We start from the raw sequence: 26,194 nt of genomic DNA, 5'->3' as shown, positions 1-26,194 counted from the left end.
TAGCAAATACTGAAAACAACAAATCTTGATGGTAACATTTAGTAAAGGATGTACTGTTCTAAGCAGACAACAGTTCCATGGCTCCGGAGAGTCCAGTGGCTGTTAACATCCAGCCCAAAACCAGGACTGCATATCCCGATCTCAGGGTGAGCCTATCTCAGGCCCACTTCCCATTACTTTGTACAATGACTTATCGAACACAAAAGATCTTAGCTGCATCATCTATGGGTAGTTTTGTTCAAAATAATTCTTTAGGAAAAAAATATATCCGGGCAGCTCCTGAGTTCTCCAGTTCTTCTTTCTAGTGTACTTTGAACAAATTCCTCCTTTGTTTGCCTTGGCAGTCCTCTTCAATTCCCCACTCCCCCTCCAAGTCCTACTGTATTTGCTGCTGTTGTGCACTCAAATTTATTGATTTTTTTTTCTGCACTTCAGATCTGAAAAAAGCAGCTTTCAGCCTCGCAAGTAAGCTTTATGATACTGAAGCCCTTTATGCGTGAATCACTTTTTTGTTGCAGTTTAAGATAGTGATTATAGTTGATATGAAAGCATGGAGCAGTTCCATGGAACAAGATTTGTGAACATCCAGGATGCTTCCTTATAAGCTCACATTCCCAAAAGAGATGCAAGAGGAAAACTCAGCTATAGCTCAGCCACTACTGTTTTGCTCACTGTCAGAAGAGTCTTGCGGGGGGAAGACAGTCTGACATCAATCCAGCATAAATTAAATTTGGCACCAAAATTGCAATTGTTAAGGAAGATCTGTTTGAAGATGCTACTGAAAATTGCTGAATATGGCAGAACAACGTGCAAACTCCGTTAAAATGACATGAATACATGTGTTTCATAGCTAGCACTACAAATGACTCTACATTTTCTTAAACAGAATTACTATCCATATATTCTCACGCACCATGCTTTTCTCTCTGGCTTTCAGGATTGCTATTTTACATCTGTATTATATTGGTTCATTATTTTTTCAATGGCTGCATCAATGCATTTAATAAATAAATATTTTCTCCATGCATATCCCTGTCATTCCTGAAGTTTCTGGGAAAAAAAATGGAAAAAAATTACTTGAAGAAGCGTGGAGCAAAAGCAATACTGTACAAAACATTGCACATCACTACGGTATGAACTAATCTACAGAAAGGTTTCTATCCTGTAATTTAATGCAACAGTCAACACAGACATCACTTGGTGTAAATAACTGACATTCATATAAAATGTGAAATTCCCAACTTGTGGCACTAAACTGTGTTTTACTCTGCCAAGTAAGTTCAACTTCAAATTTTCCTACATGCTCAAACATTCATTTGCTGAACGTTTGCCACACCATAATAAATATTTAGGTCTTTTGTTCTGGGAGGTTGGATAACAACAACACGAGAGTGGCAGTAGGTGGCCGAGACAACAGCTGTGAGCATATTAAGCCTTTTGCTTTCCAGTAATTTTTATACACTTGGCCAGTCCCAGCACACACAGCTCTGACGACCATCCGCCACGGAACGGGGGGAGGGGGAGAGCTCCGCACGTCCCGGGGGTGGGAGGCCGGGGACCCGCCGGGGGACGCTGACAAAGGATTCTGCCTCTGCGCTTCCCGCTCGTTCCTCCACCTCGTAAGGTCGGATGTACCTGGGAAGCGGCTGAAATCACGCAGTCCACGCACACACCCACCCTCTCTCCTCTCGTTTACCGGCGCAAACGCGGCCCCGGGCGCAGGGGAGCGGAGCAGCCCCTGCTCACGCCGCTGCCGCGCACAATCCTCCCGTTCTCTGGAAGTCCCCCCGGCACCGCCACGATGTCCCTCCGCCAGGGCCTGGCCGGGAGGGGCTCGCCCCCTCCGCTCGTTGTCTTGCCTTCTGCCGCCGCGCAGGGTCGTTCGTCTCGCTGAATCTCCGGCACTACCCTTCTTTGAAGAGGCATCCTCCGGCTTCACCAGTTTAGGGTTTTGTTTGGAGGCGAGTTGTCGGTGACTGTATCACCAGCATCCTAAACAAGCAAATATTTGCACTGCACCCGCTCTCCGTAGTGTTAACCGCCCGCCATCCTTGGCTTGAGGACACCTAGACAACAATGCACACTCTAGCAGTCACAGACAGCCCAACACGAAGCTAAGGCACTAAGGCTACTGCATCACAAAAAATGGGTCATTTATTCAAATAAATAAAAATGAGCTTTTATATACAAATATACAAAATCATTACGCACACCTTACAAAGTAGTCAGAAATCTTTTAAAAAAAAAAAAAGAAAATAGGGGGCGAGGAAAGGCGCCCACAGCCGGCCCCTATCGCTCCCAGCACCCGGGCACTGGCGGGCGGAGGCCGCCGCTCCTTTGTCCCTCGCCCCAACGGCGGCGCTACTCCGGGCATCGGCTCCGGGCCGTGGGCCCCGCGCCCAGCCCTCACCGTCACCCGCCGAGTCTTCCCGGCGCGGACAACACCACAAAGGACACAACGGCTACGGATAACGGATAGCGCCGCCACCGCCCCCTCCCCGGACCCCACCGCCCGTTTCGGCGGCGGCAGCCGTGCCGCTCCCCGGAGCCCGCGGCGGGTCTCAGAGGGTGCCCAGGTGCGGCAACGTCTCCAGCCTTTCGGGTCCGTCCCGCCCGGCAGCGCTCTCCACGCCGCGCAGCCACTCGGTGCACTTCCGCACCAGCCCCTCGTCCACCGCAGCCACCGCCGTCTCCTCCTCCTCGTACTCCTCGTCGTCGTAGCGGTGCCTGTCGTTGAGCAGCGAAATCTTCAGCAGGGCGCGCAAGTCGCCAGCGCCCGCCCGAGCACCGCGCCGCGCCGGAGTCGCTCTGCCGCCGGGGGATGGGGCGGGCTGCCCCCGTTGCCGCTCCAGGCTGCGGCGCTGCAGCAGCCGGACGGCCTCCGGCGGCAGGCTCAGCGAGAGGCGCAGCGCCGTCTCCCCCGCCGCCCCGCTGAGGCTTTCGCACGGGCGGCTGCCCGCCCCCGGTGCCTCTGGGCGCCCCCGCGGCTGCGAAGGGGCGGGCTGGGGCCGCGACCCCCGCTCTGCCGGCGGCCTTCGCGGCGGCTGCCGCTGCAGGGAGGAGCAGGGCCAGGAGCTAGAGAGGGGACCCGCCCGCTCCGGGGGTGTCCCCCGCGCCTTCCTCGTCGTTTTATCCTCCGCGGGCCGAGGCGCTGGCTTCTTGGGGACCGCCAGCGGCTTCTTGGGCTGCACCCGGGCGGCGACAGGAGAAGCAGCGGCGACGGGGGCCGGCAGGATGGGCGGCAGGGACGCGGTGCGGCCGGGAGCTCCGTCTGTCTCCTCGTTGCGAGCCCAGGCAGCCGTGGTGCGCGCCCCGGGCAGGGCGGCGCATCTCCCCGCGGGCGGACAGGGCCCCGCTGCGCGCCGGGGCTGCAGCCCCATGGCGAGACACGAACCGAGACCCCCACCCGCCGGCCGCAGCACGGAGTATGGGCTTCGTCTGCACCAACAGCCGCTGCTTTTCCCCCTCGATAACCCGCCCCCCTTCCCGCCCTTCGCCCGCCCCGGCAACACCCTTTCGCCGGCGCGGGGTGGGCGTGCGGGCGGGGACGGGGGCTTGCCCGGTGCTACTCGCCCTTCCCGGACAAGCCGCGCTGGTCGCGTACGCCGGCGCCTTTCCCCGCGTGTCTCCGGCCCGGCCCCCAGCAGAACCGAAGGAAACGCCCGGCGGGGCTCATGTCCCCGCGGGCAGGAAGGCTCTGAATTCCTCCCCCAGTCCTCAGCTGCCTGAGTGTGAAAAGGCAGGCGTTTAATGTCACGTTAAACTAGCACCCCCTTGCTGCCTTCAAACATCAATGATATTTTGAGCTCCTAGACTGGTTGAGTTACTATGAATAAGGGCAGGCAGACAGGACAAAGAGCGTACTTTCAGCCAAGAGCTAGCAGACTTCACCTAATGTGAAACTCCAAAATACACAAGCTGCTTAAGGACAAGAGGCTTGGTAATGAACAGCATAGTCCAGAGATCCTTCTTCCCAGCCTCAGTTCCTACGGTGACTAAGGGTAAGCACAGTGCTCAACACTGAGTTGTTGATTTTTTTTTTTTTTTTTTAAATTTTAATTTTTGGAGGCAAGGTTACTACCACACTCAAAATTTTGTCTAAAAAAGTCTTGGCATATAATTTCTATAGATTCTACTTCAAAGTACTGTTTTAATTATGGTACCAGAATTTTAGCAGAAGTAGGTATGATGTATGCAATCCAGAGTTATAGAGATCTTCACATCTGTGGTTTCACACTGTCATAAAAGCGTATCATACAAGGAGGATGCATCGACTGTGAACTTTTGGAATATTAATAAACAGCAAAGACAGGATCTGAAGGAGCAAAAGATACCGACAAAAGAACACAGTGTGTGCACTCTATGCAGATGAAGTAAGGGAATCCTCTAACGTTCAGGAGAGAAAACAAGAAAGCACACAATATATTATAACAGACCCAAGTGCATATAAAAGCATACCAGTACACGGAACTTTCAGACTTAAGTGCTTCAACCCATTTTTGTTCTGGGGATCTAATACTAAGTTTTAACTGATGAGAGTTGTTATTTACCACAGCACATAAACAAAGAAAATCCAAATGATTAATACTATTCTAATTGAAGATTACAGTGATGGTGATGATGTACCAGAACTGGTGGTTGGGCAAAACCAGCTCTGGAGCAAACAACCGCCCAGTTCTGAACAACCAACTAGGGGGATGGGATCTTTCCAGTGCCCATTATGGTCAGTAGCAGCAACTGGGGAAGGGGCAGAGACAGTCATTTCCAGGATGACACCCAGCACCATTGACACACATACTAGTTCATTTTTAGTGCAAACTGAAAACTAAGAGGAACCAAAAATTCACTTCTGGGTCCCCCCAGCCCCTGGGGCTGTGGTGGGCAGAGAAGGAGAGGTAGTCACTGCACCGTGCAGCACTAACAGCCCAGGAGCTGGCCGCAGTGAAGGATGCTCACTAGCAGTTTGTTACTAATCCATTAAAAGGTATGGCTTGGTTGGCAGTTTAGCTGCAAAATGGTGCACTCATCCTTTATACAGCTTCCCCAAAGATGCTGCTTTTTGTGCAACATACGCTACAATTTAACAGGAATGTACTGCGGTTTGTCTCTTTAGCCTGAACCCTGAACACCAAAAGACTGGGGTTTTTCCCCTTCCTGATGCTGCACCTCACATCTTTTCAAATCTATTCTTTCTATTTGTGGATTAGTGGGGAAAAAACATAAAATCAGAAACAACTGGGGTTTAGAATGCAAGTAATCAAGCACATTCATCCTGTGCTTAAAGAGAACTTCCTGTAACATGCTATCAGCCACCAAACATTAAGGATTTAACTTTGATCCCAAATAACTGGATAGGTCTTAGCGTCAAAAAAATAGAAATGAGAACATCTTATTGAAGCTCGGTAAAGTATTAGATTATTTCACTTCTATCTGTTAAGAGTTTAATTTAGAATGAACAGCTTGTCTAAATACAAACACAAAGCTTTAAAGTGACTTCTGCAAATCTAAGAACCAAATTTTGATATAGTCATATACATATCCCTCTTTTTAATATATTTTCATATTTATTCAAGTGTAATGCTAAAATTTTCATCCCTCTATAACAGACTGCTAAATAAAAATAGTTTAGGCACCTTTAAAACTAGTTTATTTCACAAATCTCATTTATACATCAGCCATAAGTTTGTTTAGTAAAAAGTATTTAAGTAAAAAATCATTTAAAATATAGCTTTTTAGTACAATCCAACAAGTTTTAAGCAGACCTTTCACATATTCTCATTAAGCTTCTTCTGTAAGGCACGTATAGACATTTCAAAGAAGTAGTTAATTATAACTTACCAAATCTTTACAATGTTTATAAAACTCTGTCTTTGGAAATGCATACAATGAATCATATACAAACATAAACAGCATATTGCAAGTTTTAGACAGAACTGTAAATGAAATCTTTATGCATACTACCCAGATCTCAGTGGTCTGCCTCCACTGGGGAATAACCTGCGTCACCGGATGCAAAGTAGTTTCAAGACTACTCTGCTCAAAGTATTTAAATGTACTTTTTTTTGTTGTTAAAAAATCCTAAAAGTTCCAGGGTAAAGACAAACAGTTCACCTAATTTATTTTAAAAACGGTTTCAAGTAAAAATTACTTAGTCCCCAGATGCAAAAGGCAAGCAAAACACTAAATTGTTACCGGGTATTTCAGGAGTGAAAAAGTATAGTTTTCCAAGCAAAATTCACAGAGGAATAGAAGTTGGCTTTTAAAGCATACAGTGGTTCCTGGTTTTAATTTACTCTAAACAGGCTGAGAAGCATTTAATCACAGCATCCCTTTAAAAAGAAAAAAAAAAAGAGAGTCAGTTAAGATATTTTTTTCTTCACATACATACCAACCATTACATATTTAAAAGCAGAAATATTACATAAAGACAAAAATCAATAGTTTATCAAATGCAGGACCTTAACAACGATCGTTGAGTACATCTACAGCAGCAGCAAAAGCAAAGGCTCGAGCCCACTCTGAAGCTCAACTCAGCTCTGCCCATATTGCCAAAGTCTTCCTCACTGTTTACACTCAAACAGATGCTAAAATGCGGAGACAGTGTTAAAAATGGTTCTGCAGCACACTTGGTGGCTCAGCAAAGGTCACAGCTTTATTTCACTGAGGCTGGCCAGCAAGGGCAGGGCTGAGGATGCTCAGCCCACGCAGTCAGCAGCACACAAGGTGCTCGGTGCCCAGGCTGTGCTGGAGTTAGACCATCACGGTGCAGGGAAAAAAAGCCCAGGCTGAAGGCTTTGAAGTGCCTGTGCTTACAGCACAGGATGAGGAGCTGGCTCAGCCTTAAGGTCTGAAAGATCTGAAGGGGTCTTTTTCTTTAACCTACAATAAAACAAACTGTTTACTGACTATTCTACTTACATCACTCACTTTAGTCTCCTTTATTTTTCATTTTCTCAAAAATGTAACAACTTGTTAAGGAGTGGAGTTTGTATTCTGTTGTTAGCCAATTGGAAAAATGAAGAAAAAGACTATCATTACTCAAAGTCACTGGATGCATGCCTTTTTTTTTTTTTATGCCAGCAGGAGAGCCACAATTAATAAAAAAAACCCCAAACAAACAAAACCCCCAAACAAACAAAAAAACCCACAAACAAAAAAAAACAACCCCAAAACCAATAAAAGACAAAACACAAATGAGTAAATTGTTTTCAAGAGTAAACCATTAACAGAGTTAAATCAAGTAATGACATTTTTGTTGAAATAAAGATAAATGTGTACTTTAAACAAATTACATAGTACTGTTCCCTGGCACTTAACATGGTTTCCACTGTTTCCATAAGAAAGGCAGCCTATGTAAAAAAATTTATGATAGCATTCCACATAAGCAAATTACCAAATAATCCCTGAAGAAATCACTGTACTACTAAAAGCAGCCTGTGTAAAATTCAGTTCCTTGGCTCAGAAAATCTCATAGACAAATAAAAACAAAGAAATTAAGTGATGCATGTAACCTAATGTTTTTCTGACCAGAACTTAAAGTACTGTTGGTAGGGAAGAAAAGATCAGTGACCAGTAGCTCAACTTGTTTTCTCTGCAGAGCAGAACATAAAAAGTGACCCAACTGAAACTGTCACGTGGCCACAGGAACTACAAGAATTCAGAACACTACTTTTGACTGGTTAGCTTGAGATGTCAGAAATATTCAGATGATAATTTGAAGCCTGAGTACAGTTAAAGTATTTAAACCATTGCAATTATCAACTACTATATTAAAAAAAAAAAAAAAACAAAACACAACAACATAATATGGCTTAATTCTCCCTAGATCAAATCTGAAGCTTAAAAAAAAATCCATAGTACAGAGTTTTTGGCAAAGTTACAGAAACATTCCAGGAAGCTATGAGATGAAAGGGATAGACAATACTTCATGTTCTTCTCTCCCCCCTCCCCTCTCTTCCACTACAGAGAATCCTCATTAAGTAATATACAGACATAGAAGCACTTTATTTAAAAACTATACAAATAAATACAGGGCTGAAAGACCAAACTGCATTTTAGGTGAAACATTATAGAAAAAAAAAGATTCTTCAGTTTGTTTACTTCCATGGGGTTTCACTATGTATTTGGCCAGCTTTTGTGCCATTTTTGTACACAAAAGAGTGAAAAGGAAGACAGAAGCTTGCCAAAATGAAAACTAACATGAAGCATTGCCTGAAAGTGACAGAGGAATTCAGAAGTAGACTTAGCAGCTGAAACTACGTTTTTGTTTGTTTGCTTTTAACTAAAACCTCAGATCTATAAGTTATCTTTAATATAAGTACTAGAAAAGTCACTATTGCATCAATGCATTTTTTAATTACTGGAGAGCTTCAACAAAAACTCAATTTATTTTCAGCTATTAAAATTAAAATGAGATTTAACAAACAGAATTACTATGCACTTTACACGTATTTAAAGCTTAATATTAAGCATTTCTTTGAATTCAGCTATATAATTTTCTAAAAATTAAAAGGGAGGTTATGTTTTTTCAGAGAGTTAATTTAAGGACTTCTCCCCCTGACAAGCATAAAGATAACTGATTTTTGTTAAGATGGAAGTAATTATGCAGACTCACCTTGCAAAAGGAATATATGACAGACTATACCTGAAAAAGAGAGGAAAAAAGTCTATTTGACAGTGTTCATGTTTCTCCTAGAACCCAATTATTTCACTACACTCCAGCAGTAATAAAAGCAATCCATTGTAACAAAACTTTAATAAGATTACCTATTCAATTGAATGCTTACCTGAGAGAAGATGACACTCTTGGATAATAACTAAACATACTGCTAAGGATTTCCTGGTTTACTTTATACTTACTGTTTTTTTGTTATTGTTGTTAAATATAGTTTGTAACTTCTATTGCACATAAACTTAAAAAACAGATTTGCTATCAACAGATTCAAATTGAATGAAGACTTCTGGGAAAACTAACTGTTCTTCAAGATGAGAGAGACAACTTTTACCAGTTTATAAGACAATATACATTACTATGCAAATATACATCTAATTGTATTATTTATGTAACCCTAAGTACAGATATATGCTGTACTATGAATAATACACAACAATTGTGACACTCAAACAGCTGATAATTCTATTATCCTCTGAAACTTGCTTCTCACAAGCCTCCAGGCTGTTTTGTTCTCATGCCCAGCCTGATGAAGCTCTAAGACCCTGAACAGATGTGACGCTGTCTGCTGCGGACATGCGGAACGCATTTTGAGTCAGTGGTCTTCCCTCTACCTGGTATCAAGCATTTACCTGGACCCAGCACGATGCCCAACAGCCCCTGTCCTGAACAAATGCTTATTTGTCCTCAGATCCAAGTTCAGCATAGACACTGTGTATTCAAGGCATGTTCAAACAAGAACTGTGGTAAACTTGGATCACCTAAGAGTTAGTACCAAGTAATTCATCTGGGACAAGGAGACCGAGTATGTTCTGTTGTATCTCCATGGAGAAAGCTGTAACTTCTGAAACTTCTGCCAGACTTACAAGCAACTCACCCAACTGTGCTCACACATTCTCAAGCCCAGACCTTGAGCACATCTGGATGGTCAGCACTGTACCTGCTGCACTAAATTTACCCTCTCACATCCACCCACTCTTCCCCCAGTGCTGCTGAATATTCTTGGGGCAGCATGCATCCTATGAAAATGTTATTTAGTTTCTTCCACTTCAAAAATCAAAATTTAGTTAGAACTCAAAAAAAAGAGACAGTAATCAAATGTAGAGCATATTAGTATACAGTTACTTTCATAACAAAGGCATGAGATTTTTTTTTTGCATATATATCCCTCTCATAATGCCTCAAATAAGTTCACACATTGCAGAATATAGTTAAAATGATCACTTTTGCAAGATGACTGCATACAGATCTCACTGAAGTTATACAACCTAGCTTAGAAAAACAGATTGAGGCTAGCATTTGCACACACTTATGCTATCCAAAGCATTTATATATAGATTTATAATATAATCACGCGGGTGTAGGGACACAGCGAAGAAGTTAAAATGAATTTTAAGGATCTTACCAGGTCATTGCCAAGAACTGCAATATGCAGAATAACACCGCCAAGCCTTTTTTGTTCCACTAAGTAAAAATAATACAAATAATGCAAGTTAGTTCATTTTCCACCAGCCTATACTGTAAACTATTTCAACAGCCTATTCAGCCAAAAATTTAATTAAGTTAAGACAAGGAAATTTAGGCATCATCAGTTAATTTGCTACTCCTTTCCACTCTAACAGCTTTCCATTCACTTTGTTCATCACTCCATTAGCATCATGCTATGAAAACCTTCTCTAGCTTTGAAAACAGTTAACTGCACCACTGCTAACACCTTCCCTTTCATTCATGATACTGTACTGCTGCAAATATGGAAGTTCACTTCAACTACATATTACTTCTATGGAACATAACTACAGCTAGTTTTTCAATCAAGATGTCTGAGGGTAGCTGTTCTCTCTCCCCCTTCATCTTAATCAGTTTAATGTTCTTGTATCCATGGTTTCTAAAGATGACTACATATTCTCTGACATAAGTACATGTTACTAAGATGAAAGTATATTTTAAATTGCTTTTCTTAGTTCTCAGTCCAGAGGTCTGCTGGCTGAACCTGATGCTATAGATTTTGTATTCTCATCTACATGACATGCAGGTGCAATGCTGCGTTCACTTTGTAGCCAGCAGGCTAACCCCTCCACCTAAGCTCAACTGCAGCTGAAAACACAAATATGACACAGACAAGCTCATCTTTCCTCTACAACTGAACTGTATGTTAAAGCCATAATACAATTAATAAACTAACCAAACTACAGAGGAACAAAGTATTCTCACTTACCCAGAATACAGCACACAGAGTCAATATTAGGCAAAGCTGGTGGGAGATGAAAGGAGAAAGAAAAAAAGAATGAATACTCAAATTCACAATAAAGAAAAAACAGTAACTGTTTTCATGTTTTCAATGGGTAACCAGCATTTTCAGAATTGAGTCATGAAATAAGCGGAGCCAAAGGCTGTCACTCAAGTGACTATATGCTGAACTTTATGTAAAGTGGTATTTTCCGAAGCACAGCATGATGTGCTCCAGGGCCAGAAGGGCTGGGACAAATCTTAGAAGAGGAGGCAGAAACTGACTTGAGGAACTAGGAGTTTAACCAAGTCTGTGTAGCCTTATGTCCTAGGTCTGTTAAGAGGTGAGCTTAGATGACAAAGCTTGCTTGAAAGTAACCAAGCAGTTTGGGAACTGCTATTCTATTATTTCAGTACATAGTATCATTTTGGATCTAGTACTCATAACATCAATATCTGACAAGGATGGTATGTGCATCACTATTAACAACCCGTTATTAAAAACACTCACTCACTATTATGGTATTTGGCAAACACAGGCTCTGCTGCTTCTGCCAGTGTTTCCTCATCTTCTGACAGTAATTAAGAGCCCACCGAGGAGCAGCAGCCTCATACACAGTGAAAAAGCTCACATGAAGGTTTATTCAAACTACTTACACACCTTTGATGGAACATTACAATTATATGGTTTACTATGCCAAATTAATCACACCATTTGTACAAGCAAAACCCTCACTGAACTTCTCCACTGAATCTTGTCTGGCTCCCTCCATTTGTCATTACACATACTAGAAAACAGAACAAAATTCTAATTTAAGTTTCACTGGAAAAATTTTGTTGGCGCTTCACTGAAGGAAACAAAAATAACAGACTCTCTTAAAATTTTCCAAACATATTTGTGACTCCAGAGTTGCCTACAATTCTAGCTTTGTGTTAGAATGGGGAAGAAAACAGTAAAATTCATCAAAAGTTTTCTAAACTTCAGAAGTTTTCCAGCTCTTCTCCATATTACTGACATTTTCCCTCCTAGCAGCCCTAGCTCTCAGCCCATGTTCCTGTTTTCTGTTAGATGAAACCTTTTGTTCTGTCTTTTCCTAACCTGGTTGATAGTTTCTCTGCACAGGTAGGTATGTCCATGGTATTTTTTCCACTTTCTGTTTTCCTTCCATTTCCCTGATGGGTCTTGTGTCCACAGCCTTCAAAGCAATTTATTTTCTTTGCCACCATGTCTGAGCACAGTGATAGGATAACAGAGCCAATAATTTTTCTGCTGACTGTTTCAGTGTCTGGCTTAGGCTCTCAGCTTGACCGGAAAAAGCCCACCAGCTATAATGTGTTGGAGAAATCATTCTCAGCAAATACAGACTCTTAAAAACATGGATATATTCTTGGACGTTTTTACTGCAGACCTATGAAACATAACTTCCCTAGGATCTATAACTTGGTATGATTTGTAAGAGATGGGAAAAAGTAATTTCTTTAACAAAGCCTGGAGTCCAAGAAAGGATCAAGTCACTTCTCTGAAAGATGTGGGCAAACATGAACTTCTCAGATGAGATTGTAACTTTATTTTTTTTATTTTTTAAAAATTTTTTTAATGTGGGTGTGTGGGAGAAAGAATATACAACCCATATGACAACCACACAAAAATAATTCATAAAGGGTTTCTTATCCACATCACCTGTAATCAACTAGAAAGCTACATGACAGCGAGAATAGGAAGTCAACTACATCTCAAAAATAAAAGTTGAAACAAATTAGGAAGAACAAGAGAGAAATTCAGTACAAAACAGAGAAGCAGCAAGGGCAGAATCTTGTGCGTATCCACCTAATATGGAGTTTTGGGACAGGAATTCTGAGTTTGGGGACAGGGCTGGTTTTTTCCATCCTTCTGGAAGAAGAAATGGTGGTCATGGAAGTAAGAGAGCCAAAATCCTCACAATGGAGGAGAGTGACGCAGAACATGAGGCTTCCTGGATTTTGGGGACAGAAATCAATTTTCTTCATTGCTTTGGATGTGCTGAACCACTAAGCTAATACAAACAGAGCTGCAGCCAACAAACTGTCAAGCCAGACTTGGTAACCACTGACTTTTCATGGCAGCTGGAAAATATCTTTAGCCTTGTTCTTGAAGAAATTGTTTTAGAATACAAGTTAAAAATAATCAACCTAGTATTAGCGTTTACTAAGAAACATCTAGTGAATAACATTTTACTCCAAATGTTTAATTTAAAAAAACATCAGCAACAAAAACACAGGCTCACAGAAAGGAGTTAGATAATCTTTGATACACAAAGCTAATCAGCTTGACTGTCACTCCTCAGTAAAAAGAAACAGTGAACTGAGAAATAACCTCTCTTTAGTAAAGCCTCAGATTTAGCTTTGAGGTTAAACTTTTTAGCAAAAGGAAGTAAAGGTAGTATATTTACCAACATCACAACTGTAGCTATTAATCTTTTTGGCTCAAACATTGTTTTCAATTGCTTCACTGGCCCCATCAGGAAACATGTACTAATAGGAGGGAAAAACAAAACAAATGGTAAATCACTTTAAAATAAATATTTGCAAAAGACACTAGGTAATTAACCAGTTTTTCAAACAGTTAGATGCGTACAAAGGCTTTTAAAAAAGGCATCTCAGTGTTTAGCAACAAAGACCCACTAGAAAGGTGAAATATTCAATTAATTTAGTCTTGGAAACAGCTTATGTATTGAGTCACCCTTGGTCATGAATTTCCTTCCAAACCATTACCATTTACAGCACAGTGTTGTCAAGTTGAAATCTAGTGAATTTCATGTTGAGGCTGTTCCAAGAAATGACTTGCCAAAAGAATGCAAAGAATACAAAGACCAAACTTCTGTAGAAAATTTCTGTTTAACAACAAACTTCTTACCCAGGCAGTGTGTCAGTAGCTACAATCAAGGTTACAGGGAAGCTCTAACTCTTTCCCAAACTCAGCAAGCAAACAAAGAAGGAAAATGTTCGGTAGTTTGTGTTAAATTCTCCTGCCCCCTTCTACCTTGTAGTTAACTTGACGAAAATGAAAACCATCGGCAGTGCTATGCTCTGCCTGTTCATGCAAAGAAATGTGATGTGAACCAAGAATTCACAATTGTAGGAGTGGTTATCTTGCTTCAAATATTCTGAGATAAGTCTCCTCTTTCCCTGTCACTGAAACCATTCTGCTTTGTAGAAAACATTTATTGAGAGAGTGAGAATGTCTGTAACCTTGTGTTGGTCTGAATGCTTTACTCAGAGCAGGAAAAACCTAGATTAACTCATTTTCTAGTTAATATTTATTTCTATAAAATGAAACAATCAGTAGCAGGCAAGAGTTTGGCTCCCTCCTGAAATCAGTCACAGGCCTGGTGAAGCATGCATCTTCTAAGATAGAAGAAAAAGGGGAACCCACATCCCAAACAGTAAACTAAACCCATGATCTCCCAGATCCAGATGTTCCTACTTGGAACTTTGTATATATATACACCCCTTGTCTCCACATATTTTTTCTCCTTTAAGTTGCATGCACAGACCTCAAAAGTCAATACTAAATGGAGAGAAAATGTTTTCTCAAATTAGTAGAAAAAAAAGTGTTAAATTCACTGTAATCCAAACTAACATTTTTTTCCCCGTATTTTTTAAATCTTGGCTGGGCCATAAAATTAGATTAAGACCAAAAAAAAAAAAAAAACCACAAAACAACCACCAAACCTGAAGAACTAGAATAAAAAATTAGTTAGCTAGTGGAAGGATATGGATGATGAAAATATGGTTGTAAAAATGAGGGAGGTTCAGGCCACATAAAATAGGCAAAAAAAATATAGAAAGCAAAATACATTGATTCCAGTCTGATTAGCACTGAAGGACAGACATTCTCTAGAGATGTGAGAGAACCCATAGTAAGCAGAAAGGCCAGAAAAAAAATCTAGAGTTCCTTCACGTAGACAGGATTTTTCTTATATACAACACATTCTGTAGAATCACAGAATGTGCGGGATTGGAAGGGACCTCAAAAGATCATCTAGTCCAATCCCCCTGCCAGAGCAGGAACACCTAGATGAGGCTACACAGGAATGTGTCCAAGCGGGTTTTGAATGTCTCCGGAGTAGGAGACTCCAAAACACCCCTGGGCAGCCTGTTCCAGTGTTCTGTCACCCTCACTGAGAAGAAGTTTCTTCTCAAATTTAAGTGAACCTCTTGTGTTCCAGTTTGTACCCATTACCCTTGTCCTACCATTGGTTGTCACCGAGAAGAGCCTGGCTCCATCCTCATGACACTCACCCTTTATATATTTGTAAACATTAATGAGGTCACCCCTCAGTCTCCTTCAAGCTAAAGAGACCCAGCTCCCTCAGCCTTTCCTCATAAGGGAGATGCTCCACTCCATCATCTTTGTTGCCCTGTGCTGGACTCTCTCCAGCAGTTCCCTGTACTTCTTGAACTGAGGGGTCCAGAACTGGACACAATATTCCCGATGTGGTCTCACCAGGGCAGAGTAGAGGGGAAGGAGAACCTCTCTCGACCTACTAACCACCCCGCTTCTAGTACACCCCAGGATGCCATTGACCTTCCTGGCCACAAGGGCACAGTGCTGACTCATGGTCATTATGACAGAGAAGAATCAAATAAGTAATTGTTTTCATGTTTGTGGCTAGAAAATCATCGTAAAAACAGGCTAGACAGGACTATTTAATAAGGGTGGTTTCTGCATTTGTTTCAAATACAAACTTGCAAACAAAAATGAAAAAGTTTAAGTCTTCTTGTCAATTTGGGACTTTTTCATCATTTCCTACTGTTCTTAGAACACAGTTGCCTGTTGTTTATATCTAAAAGGGCTACTGAAGGGGAAGGGGGCCTCTTTTTACTTCTAATTTTAGTTGGGAGTCCAAACTGAAGTTTTTCAGCATTCTCCTAAAAGAAATATCAGTCTGTAAAAGTTTTAGTCTTAGTTCACTGACAATTAGACTTGATTAGTATCAAGTTTCTAAAATGCTAATTTAATTTGAAGCAGTATTAACTTTTCATCTTGTTTTAGTACAAGACGAAATAGTTATACAAATATACAATAGTTATACAAACTCCAGTATAACCATTTTTGCCTTCTAGCAAATTTGTTGAGGAAACGCAGTACACCATCACATTTCTCAAATGTTAATATCACATTTCCTTACTTTTAACAGATTAACAATGCTTTGACTCAAGAGCTAAGTGACTTGACTAAAGTCATGGAGTCCATCACAGTCAACACCAGATTTCAAGGGTTCTGAGTCCCATGACCATGTTTCAACTATGCTAAGAGAAGGAGGACAAACAGAAACTGAAAACACTTTATCAACATTAAGTTGTTTCTTACATATCTTTTGAACAGCGAAATAAGAGTTTTAGATCCTAGGAGGTCCACTCTGCAAACCTTTTAAAGCCAGCTGCTATGGAAAACAATGCAAAGAACCAAGCAGAGTTTAAAAATACACTGTGAATGATTTTTAGATTCTGCCTGGCCTTACAGTCAAAACAAAGATTTCCTGAACCTCTTCCCTTTCAAACAATTTTCCTAGAGACAGGATCAACTTGCTCTTAAAAGCAAAAAGCTCCTTCCAGTAACAAAGTATACACACAGTGGGCAGACTACCAGCTTGTCCCTGAAACTGAGGTACCCCTGCACTTGGTGTAATGACTTAGCTGCAAAAAGCACAAAATTCAGCAAGCAATTTGTTATTCATACTTCAGATAGCATTTGTGATGTGTCTACAAAACCATCACATAAGGCATTATAATGGGGCAATAAAAAGTGAATAACTGATATTCACTAATTATGACAATTTTAATAGCATAAATTCTTGTCCTACAGTTTTAGCATTTAAATATGAAAATTATGTTGCTTCTACACAATATAAACAGATACCATCCTAGAATAATAGCAAATGCAGATGAAGAGAAGAGCACTTTTCTAATAACAATAATTAAGAAATCATACCTGGCTAATGCAGCAATATTTCCCAGGGTGTAAAACACTGCAAAAAGTTTGACCCCCTTTGGGAGCCATAGCAATGCTGTTCCCTATAAAAGAGAGATTATTCGTATGTTTGTAATTAGTTAATTCAATTTATTTAGATTTTATAGTTTATAAATATATTTTCAAACTATGAAGAGTGTCATTCTAACATATACCAGCACAGTATATTGTTCTCAGATTTGTAGTAGTCAATATTCAGCAAACTTCTGTTGCCACCTACTGGCAAAATAATGTATTGATATAGTATATTTTACAATGTTTTTACAACTAGACAATGTTTGTTTATAACATTTATTTGTACTGTTTATATTCTATTTATGACACTTTCAGTTTTGTTATAATGCCTCACTATACATCATACACCTCGGCATAAAAGGAAAAAAACATCATAAAGCCAAACTAGTATCCAGCACCTCCTTTCTCCTCCAGTCAACCATCTGGACTTGCAGCCTAGATATGCACTGAGGCCCAATAGAAATATTATAGAACTCTTACTTCCAGACATCTCTTATTTCCACTAAACACAAAAAAAGCCAAAGTCTGTGACAATCAGGAAAAAACACAGCCAAAATGAGAAGAAAAACATGGGTTTTTTTTTAGTTTGTTTGATTTTTCCTTTTAAGAAGGAGGGAAAAAAAAGCAGCTGTGATGTGGTCACAGTGCCCTAAAAGAAAAAAAAAAAAAAAAAAAAAAAAGGCAAAACCCCAAATATATTCTACCCAATTGCAATTTTGCAATTTCAGTGGGAATCTGTGGCGTCAGTTTGCACAGACCACAGTACAAGCAACCATGGAAAGCTTCAAAGCCGCAAGAGTGTAATTGCATACTACACAGAAAGCCAATGGACAATTTGCAAAGACTAGGTTAAAGGAAAAACATCTGCAATATTGTCCAACCAAGAACATAACAAATATACCAGGCTGCAGATATATGAGATCTAAAAGTCAGGTACACACCCGTAAGGGAGAACTTGAGTGGTTCTATGAGTGTCTCTCTAACGCTGCAGCAAAAGCTCCCTAACCTGAAGCAGAAGGCAGAGTTGCCAGCTCTCACGTTTCTGTGGCAAAGCTTGGCTATGGAGCTGCCTCCAAACTCTCCAAAATACGAAGTCCACAACCACACCAGCAGAGTTTTGACTCCTATCTATCAAGATAACTCAAGGAAACCAAGATCCTAAAGCTGCTTTTTCCTGTCATTACATGCGTCTCCTCGGTTTAAAAACTTTTCATGGTGAATGAAAGAGCAGCAGCAGTCACTTAAATAATAGCAGAAACCAGAAACTAAGGCACACAGGACATGTTTCTCCATCCTGCTACCAGAATGCATTAAGAGTCAAGACAATCTGCCTGACAGCCTCCACAAAAACTGCAAACATCATCCACACACATTAGCCAATTGCTGCTGACTAGCTTACATCAAAAGTGTGTGAAGAACCAACATCCTACTGCATAATGAAAAAAAAACCAAAACCAAACAAACACAAAAAGAAAACCAAACAAAAAAACCCCACCCAACAAAACAAACCAAACCAAACCATCAGCAGTCTGGCTGCTTCTGCAACATTGTTTCACCTGTTTCTGGGACTTCCCATGCATATAAAGAACTGCTTTGCACTGCCAGTTACATGTGTCAGATTTTGGTAGACCCACTCAATTAACAGATTTCAGGTTTTAACTGCAGGCTTGAGTCTCCTGCCAACACCTCAAGTTCAAGAATGAACAAGTGATTTGCTGGCCATAAGATCAATAGGAGTGCAAGAGGTTTTTCAAGTGTCAACACGCTCCCATAGTCATCAGCTACCGATTTGTGAGAGACAGGTTCCACTTGCGGTTTCTTAGCCTTTAAAAACCTTTCAAGCTTCCCCCCTTTTTTTTCTGTTTTATGGGAGAGACTAAAAAATCAGATGGGTACACACTGAAAAACAGCAAAAGCTCTTTCCTAGTATACCACTCACAAATCTAAGTTAAAAACATAGCATTTTTTCAGTGTTCAAGCCTTTTAGTATGAAGTTTTATTACACTACAATAAAAATGCTCTCTGCTGTGAATGGAAGAAAGATGGTCAACATTATAATTTACAGAATAAAAGCCACTACATGCTAATTTTAAGTGTAATGTCCAGTTAAATTTATGGATACAAAATTTAGGAGACAGGATAAACCAAACACAGCATTACATATGAAGCATGAATATGAATCAGGTTCTACTGTAGAACATTAATAAAATACAGGGGGGGGAAAAAAAGTACTTACAAGAATAGAACACACAATGCCAGCAATAAAACATATGGCAAACCATCTGAGTCGAGTACCAAAGCTGAGTGTTGAGGCATCGAGGACCTTAATAAGAGAAAAAAAAAAAAGCATATTACAAACCCAGCTCTGAACAATCCAATGGACACTTTTTTCCTTACTATCAAAATCCTTTTTCTCAAACAAAATAATTTTTTAGCCAGAAACAACTATTTTACTTTGCTTAACAGCTGCTTTGCATACTAATTATTTCAGTTTAAGAAATTATATTAGCAATGTGGAAACATATTTCCAAAACAAACAAACAAGACAAAAGATGCGAAGGTATATCCTGGCACTCAAGTAATACTGCTCTACTTTCATAAACTTCCTTTTCACCATGCAATTACAATTGAAAATTCTCACAGTTGTACCAAAGCAGAAGAATGAATGGACCTTCCAGCAATTTGCAGAAGAACATTTATCTATTTGTGCAGCACTGTATGTTCCCAGAGATATTACAACATTTTTCTTTTACTAGACAGAATCCATTATACATATGAATACAAGTATCCACCGCAAACCTTATGATTCCCCTTCAATTACTGTTCCTTACAGGGTGAAGGTGTAGGAGATTAACACAGCTTGTCTCACGAGACATCTAACTTGCCAAAAGGGATCATTTTACTTCCTGCTTCTCCAGTGTGACTCCAGAACCTGTGAGATCCACTAATGAGCTCAGCTGGCTTATACAACTCACCAAGTGGGTAGAGAACAAGTGTTCTTCCTATTCTGATGACTTAGTTCTGTGTTAGACTAACAAGCCAAACCAGCTCAGCAAGATGTCAGCAAAGCGGTGGGGCTGATACAAGGAACAAGGCAGGGCCACAGAGCTGGCAGAAGAACAGCCCCTTTCTGCAGAAGTGACTTGCTAGATATGCTCAGCTCATCTCCACCCATGCTGTAAAAACAACATATTTCAGCTTCCTACAGGTCACTAAACTTAAAGATACTTTCTATTCTAAACTGGCCTATTGGGTAAGCTGAAGCAACACTTAAGATGACTATAAAAAGCTAACTTTCCTATTTGTTCAGGTGACACAAGAAAACTTGCCCTCTTGTTATCTCTTCTACAGATATTTTCAAGCAAGTATAATTAACCAAATACACAAGTTAGGGCTTCCCCAACCTATTAGTTTGATGTTTCTTCTACTCTCTTGAGAAATTTCTCTTTCAGGCAGTGGTAAGTGAATGAAATTTGGTTACTACTGAAAATTTTGCATCTGTACAAATGAAGAATCCATACCTAGTTTAATAAAAAATGGCCACACACAAGTACACATTTATGTGCTGTGATGAATCAGTGTCTGAACACATGTCAACAAAAAATAGCTTGGACTGTTTTCTACTTAGACAAAAATTAATAACCTTATTTAATCAAATTAAATGCTTTAAATATTTACTTAAGAAGGGACATCAGAATACTAAAATTAATCTTTTACACTTGCATACTGTCTGAGCAGACATGGAGCTGGGATACAATGATATTGTGAGTTTTCTTTCCCCTTCTCTGTGTTCAGCAGTAAAGATGGAACTTCCCAAAGGTCAGAAGATGTAGCTTACCTTGTTGGGTCCAACTCTTTATCCTTATGCATGCATTAAAAAAATAGACAAAAAACAGTAACTGAAAGATGGTTTAGTATTTGAAATCATATTTGCTAGTCATATTCCTGAATGCCTATACATGTTAGAAGTGGAGGTAGAGCTGGTAGGACATAACTGAAGATACTCATTTGAATCGTGCTTTTAGTTACACCTATTCATGCAAGTAATCACATGTTCACAAAAAAGTAAAAATCCTTTCCACCCCTGCTCAGACGTGAAGTGTGGATGGGCCAATCCAATACTATTACTACACCCAACACGTGCATTTCAGATTGCCTAGAAGACAGGAAAAGCATGAAGGCAAATAATTTCTTCAGGTGTATCAGGCACACTGCTGCCACTTAATGCTATTCTACTTCTAGTCTTAATATCTGATGGTATTCTTGAAACAACTACTGAGAAATTTCATTTTTTATATAAATTTGAAAATAGCTTTATCTTCATTTAATCTCTAACAGTTAGTAGGTGGAAAAAAATAACACCACCATAAATAAGTCAGTCACACAAAGGCTCAGAACAAAAAAGGCCACAAAATTTAAAATATTATTTTAAAACTAGTTTAATACATTTTATGGATTTAATTCTTAAAATCTTAGATTGAAAATACATTCACATGAACTACAGGAAGATAAGCTATGGCATGAGGGCTGCCAGAGCACCATAACAAAGCCTTCACTGTAATAATAAAACTAAATAAATTAAATGGCATTAAAACGAAGGCTGATCCTCCAACCATCCAATTTATGTTATCAAGCTGAACCTACTTCATGCAATGTTTGAAATAATGAAACTGGTGATCTGATAATGCATTTTCTTAGTCCCTGATACCCAAGCCTTTTTAAGTTTCATGGAAAAAATGGAACAGGTCACCTTTCTGAGACACCTGTTTCACCCCTGTAGTGAAGCACCTTGTAGCAGCAGTTGAGTAACAGGTACATAGTTCAACTACTTAACCCAGAGAAGTTCAGCTTGTGCTAAAATGTCTGTAAAAGTTGAGGACCTGACACCAGCGCCTGCCTATTCTGCTCTATGTGCTGCAAAAGCAGTCATTTCTATAAGAGCTGCTGTGAGACACCCTGAAGTAGCAGCTTACTTTCTTACACCTACACCCAGAGACTATGAACCAGAACCCTAAGAAAAAAAAAATAGTAAAGTCTGAGCTGCCTATGCAACAAAAGCAGAAAAACAACATAAGGGTGATTAGGAATTTTTTTATTGTCTGACATAAGCCATACAGCTAATCCTAGATTTCAGATAAAAAGAGCTGGCATTGCATTCTACCGTATTTGCATTAGCAGAAGCTTTCACTTAGAAGACTGAAAAAACAGCCATGAAACTTCTACATCTGGGGAAAGATTCATATGGAGAACTGTGCAGTGGCGGCAGCAAAGGAGTTCCTGTAAAACATACCCTTGTCGCTACACTGCTTATCACCTTGTTTCTATGCAATAAGAAGAAATAAGAAAGAGAAATCAACAGAGACCCTCAGTTTTCTATAGCTAAGCTTTAATATCAAACTCCTGGGTAAGAAGCAAAGATTTTTATTCACAGAGTATTCCAAGAAAATATTACACCAAAGAAACAACCAAGACATCCAGAAATCAAGTGGAAACTGGAACCCGGAAGGCAGATTTCCTGAAACACATGGAATGGTCTTGCAATACACAAGTTGCAAATATAACAGACAACAGTGTCTTTACTGAACAGATCGGCATGGACATCTAATAAATCACATGAATGACAATCTGCACGACTGCCTTTGTTCAAAAATATTTACTGTGGTTTTGAACATCCACCTAGGCTCTCTCCATAGATTAATTATCTTATAAAGGTTTTCCATGTGGGCAAGGAAGGAAAAGAGAATCACCTTCTTTTACAGCTTTTAAGAAAGTAAATTTAAGAATATGCAAGTAATGGAGAAAACTGAATTTCAAAGAAATGTTGAGTACGCTTTCAGAATTTAGTTCCTAAGCAATATTTCAAAAAACATTTATAGAGACACATCTTCCCTAAGAGGTTTCTATCAACACTTCAGACTAAAATATAAGAAATCTAAATATCTCGTCTATTTCTCCTTGCTAAAATATTGTTGAATGCTTTAAGCAGTTGTCAATCAACAACTATCATGAAACTACAGTCAGAAAACAAGCCAATCTGTCAAATGGACTGATTTTATATTAGTTTTGCTGTTGATAAAACTAAAGAGCATAATGCTGCCCTGACAACATCATTACACTGGTATATTTGCAATTCATTACTGCCTTTTTTTAATAAATTCCTTTAGCTAATTTTTACATTTAGAATTATTTTTTAAGTTTAGGATAATTGATCTAATTGCAGCAAGAAGTGATGGTCATCTGAAGAGTTTAGTGCAGAAAGACTACATTGACTCATAACACAATTGTCTCACTATATACCACTACTTTACTTAACAGGAATTGCTTCTGACTTCGTGGTAAAGGTTCTGCAAAAATCAAGGAGCAGAATACAGAGACATCTATGAACACAAACCATATGGTGGCTATTACACAACTATCAGCTAATCCAAAGAGAGGGTCATTGTTTTTAACCAAACACATGACCCAGTTTCAAAAGGTCACCAAAAACAGTTGAAGATTTTACACACAAAATGCATAACTGAGCCTGTGCAGGCAGCTCAGATCCAAGCTGCTCTATGTTCCAGCTTCCTCCACCATGCTCCAGCATCCTGCAGCACACAGGATCAAGATACTCCATGATATGGGGCATTCTCACCTGCAGTCACATCAGTTAAAAGAGAGCTGATGCTATAAATCATTCTTTATAAGCACGCACAGCTTTGCTTTAGGCTAAAAGTCTCAGGAATGTATGGTGTTCAAATCCAGTAAAGAAACATAACTGACAATGAGGAAGATGATGGAGAGGAAACAGAAAAATTGAATTGCACCTGAGCAGGGGGAAAAAAAAAAAAAAAGAACATCAGCACAATACACTCAAAACGATCAACGATCTCTATCTAGAGAAAGTCTTTCAGAGGTTTTACAAATACAGGAGTATAAGGAAATATAGAAGTGATATAGAAAGAAAACCTACTGTTTAATTGATGAGCAAGTCAGGAGGAACTGAGTACACATAAGAAGGACGAAGAGTACACACAAGACAAGGAGACCCTGTTATCTCGAAGCAGCTAGTGGAAAATGAAACCAAAGGACCCTAAATCACCAACACAACAAAGTGTTTCTCTACACATCGAAAATTCGCCAAAACTCTTACTCCCGGGCAGGGCCTGCTGCCCACAAACCTCGTCTTTCGGCACATGCAGCAAACTTTCGTCTCTCCGTTGCCTCCCCGCCTCTCCCCGTTACTGACGCGGCCGGGCGTGCGGCCAGACACCGTGTGCAGGCCAGGGAGTGCGGGAACGCGACGGCACCTGAGGCCGCGGACACCGGAGCGACCCTGTGGCAGGGAGGCTTCAGCGGCCCCATCACAGCGATTCTCAGCCCCCGCTGTCGCCGCGTGGGAGGGGGCGCCAGCCCTGGAGCCGCAGCTCGGTGGCCGTTAGCGGCGGCCGTCAGGCGTAGGGTGCGGGCAGGGGGAAGAACAAGAACGGGTCCCCGCGGGGAGGTACCTGCGCCGTCAGTCCCTGCTCCTCGTCGTCCTGCCCGCTCAGCACCCGCCGCAGCTTCTCCATGCTCGGGCCGGGCCAGAGGGGAAGGGACGGGACTGACCCTCACTCCCCTGCCCGGCCGCTGGGGCAACCGGAAGTTACGTGCAGGCTTCGCCCCTTGGCGGTAGGCAGCGCGGCGTCGGGAGGGAGGTCCGGCGCCTGCGCGCTTGGGCAGCGGGCGGTGCGGTTGTCGTGGCGGTGGTGGCAGCGACGGGGACGCTCCGGGCCGCTTCCCCGGGAACCACTGTAGAGTGTCGCCGTGTCACGCAGGTGAGGGAGAGGCGGGTGCCTGTGCAGGCCTCTGTGGAGAGGAAGAAGGGCTTTTTCAGTGTTCCCCGGCTCCATCTCTTGCTGGGGGACTGGCTTATATCGATACGGGCAGAAACTGATTTGGGTGAGGTGGGCAGTATGACTTGGCGATTAAATGAAGCCTTTTGTGTAGGTACTGAATGGCAGCACCGTGATCACACACGGCCCTGCTAGAACCGCAGCCTGGGGTGCACTGGCGCTGCAGAGGGAAGGGCCCGGGGCTCTGGCAGGGGCTGCCTCCCCCGGGTGTCTGTAGCGGCGGGGCCGTCACTGCATCAGCCCTGGTTGTGCCATGGGAGCCGTGCCCGTGGGCCGAGTGTGTGGTCGTGCAGCTACCAGATGGTAGTTGTGCTGCAAACACCGTGTAAGCAGCCTCGCTGCTCCTTGAATTAGGGGTGCTGTTGCACCCTGCACATCTGCGAGCAAGCCAGATGGTTTTCCAGCTATGAATTGGCGGGGCAGAGAGAAATGGGATTAGCCATTAAGACTTTCTTCAATGAGTAAATGTAACACATGTATTAACACAGAGATCTGCAGTATGGCTCTGTGCTGACTGTTGACCTCTGCCCCTGGGAGAAAGGGTATGGTGGAGGCCATCGTGCTGCCCCCATGGCTGCTTTGCCTGCTAGGTCCCAGCAGCACTCTAACCTCCATCCCTTCTGTTCAAGCACAGTCACTCCCCATAACTCTGTCCTGGTCTGTTCAGACACTGCCCACCATGTGCTCTTCAGCCTGTTCCTTTGTCTTGGCATGTGGCTCCGCTGTGTGACCAGCCCTCAGACAAGCACCACAGCTCTGGCTGAGTGGTTTGCAGGGGGAACAAGGCTGGTGGCTTGGGTGAAATACTTGGACACAGGCTGTACCTTTCCAGCCTCATGAGAGGCCATCAGCATCTCAGGAAGCTTTGCGTTAAGGCCAAGAGTCTAAATGGAAGAAACACCTGCAGACATGGATGTGTGAAAATAGTCAAACACAGCAAAATATCACCCCCCTGAGCTGGCCAGCATAGCCGTTACCTTGCAAGGACCTGAGCAGGGAAGGGAGTGTGTAAGGGAACAACATGACTGTAACACAGGGGAGGAGAAATGAGAAAAGGGGTGGGGGGAGAGGGCTGATGGCTTTCAGAGTATTTGTGTGTGCAACACCACTGCCACATCATCATCCCTAACCCGCTGTGTTTGGGGAGGAGAGAGGACAGTGCAGCAGCTCCATGCAGAGGCTGGGGGGGCTGTGCACAAGATGCGTTTAACCCACATGCTGGGACCCTAGTCCCTAACATGGGTCATGGGGCATGCTCCGAGTATGTGTTCTCTGCCTTTGCTAGCTGCTAGATGCCATAGATCCCCAGGGAACATATTTTTAAAGACCTTTGTGGTAGTACCAGTGATGTATGTCACCTCTCTATAGCTCTGAGACCGACACAAGAAGCTTCAC

At 41.7% G+C, this 26,194-nt stretch overlaps 2 protein-coding genes across 2 annotated transcripts; both read right to left on the bottom strand.

Moving 5' to 3' along the window:
• Positions 1-2,136: 2,136 nt before the first annotated feature.
• On the bottom strand, positions 2,137-5,486 carry PRR18 (proline rich 18). The gene has a single exon (XM_082047476.1). The coding sequence runs from the start codon at positions 3,378-3,380 to the stop codon at positions 2,562-2,564; it is 819 nt and encodes a 272-aa protein (XP_081903602.1). The 5' UTR covers positions 3,381-5,486; the 3' UTR covers positions 2,137-2,561.
• A 146-nt stretch (positions 5,487-5,632) lies between these two features.
• Positions 5,633-24,572, bottom strand: SFT2D1 (SFT2 domain containing 1). Its single transcript, XM_082047477.1, has 8 exons — positions 24,413-24,572; positions 19,162-19,248; positions 16,872-16,954; positions 13,327-13,408; positions 10,887-10,922; positions 10,077-10,135; positions 8,615-8,644; positions 5,633-6,329 (listed from the first exon to the last, which is right to left on the bottom strand). Exons 1-8 carry the CDS (start codon positions 24,473-24,475, stop codon positions 6,290-6,292), a joined length of 480 nt encoding a protein of 159 aa, XP_081903603.1. The 5' UTR covers positions 24,476-24,572; the 3' UTR covers positions 5,633-6,289.
• Between the last annotated feature and the right edge of the window lie 1,622 nt (positions 24,573-26,194).

This window comes from Streptopelia decaocto (genome assembly GCF_964273445.1).
Source record: "Streptopelia decaocto genome assembly, chromosome: 3".
NCBI classification, from domain to species: Eukaryota; Metazoa; Chordata; class Aves; order Columbiformes; family Columbidae; genus Streptopelia; species Streptopelia decaocto.
This window is presented reverse-complemented; position numbering and strand designations above follow the sequence as displayed.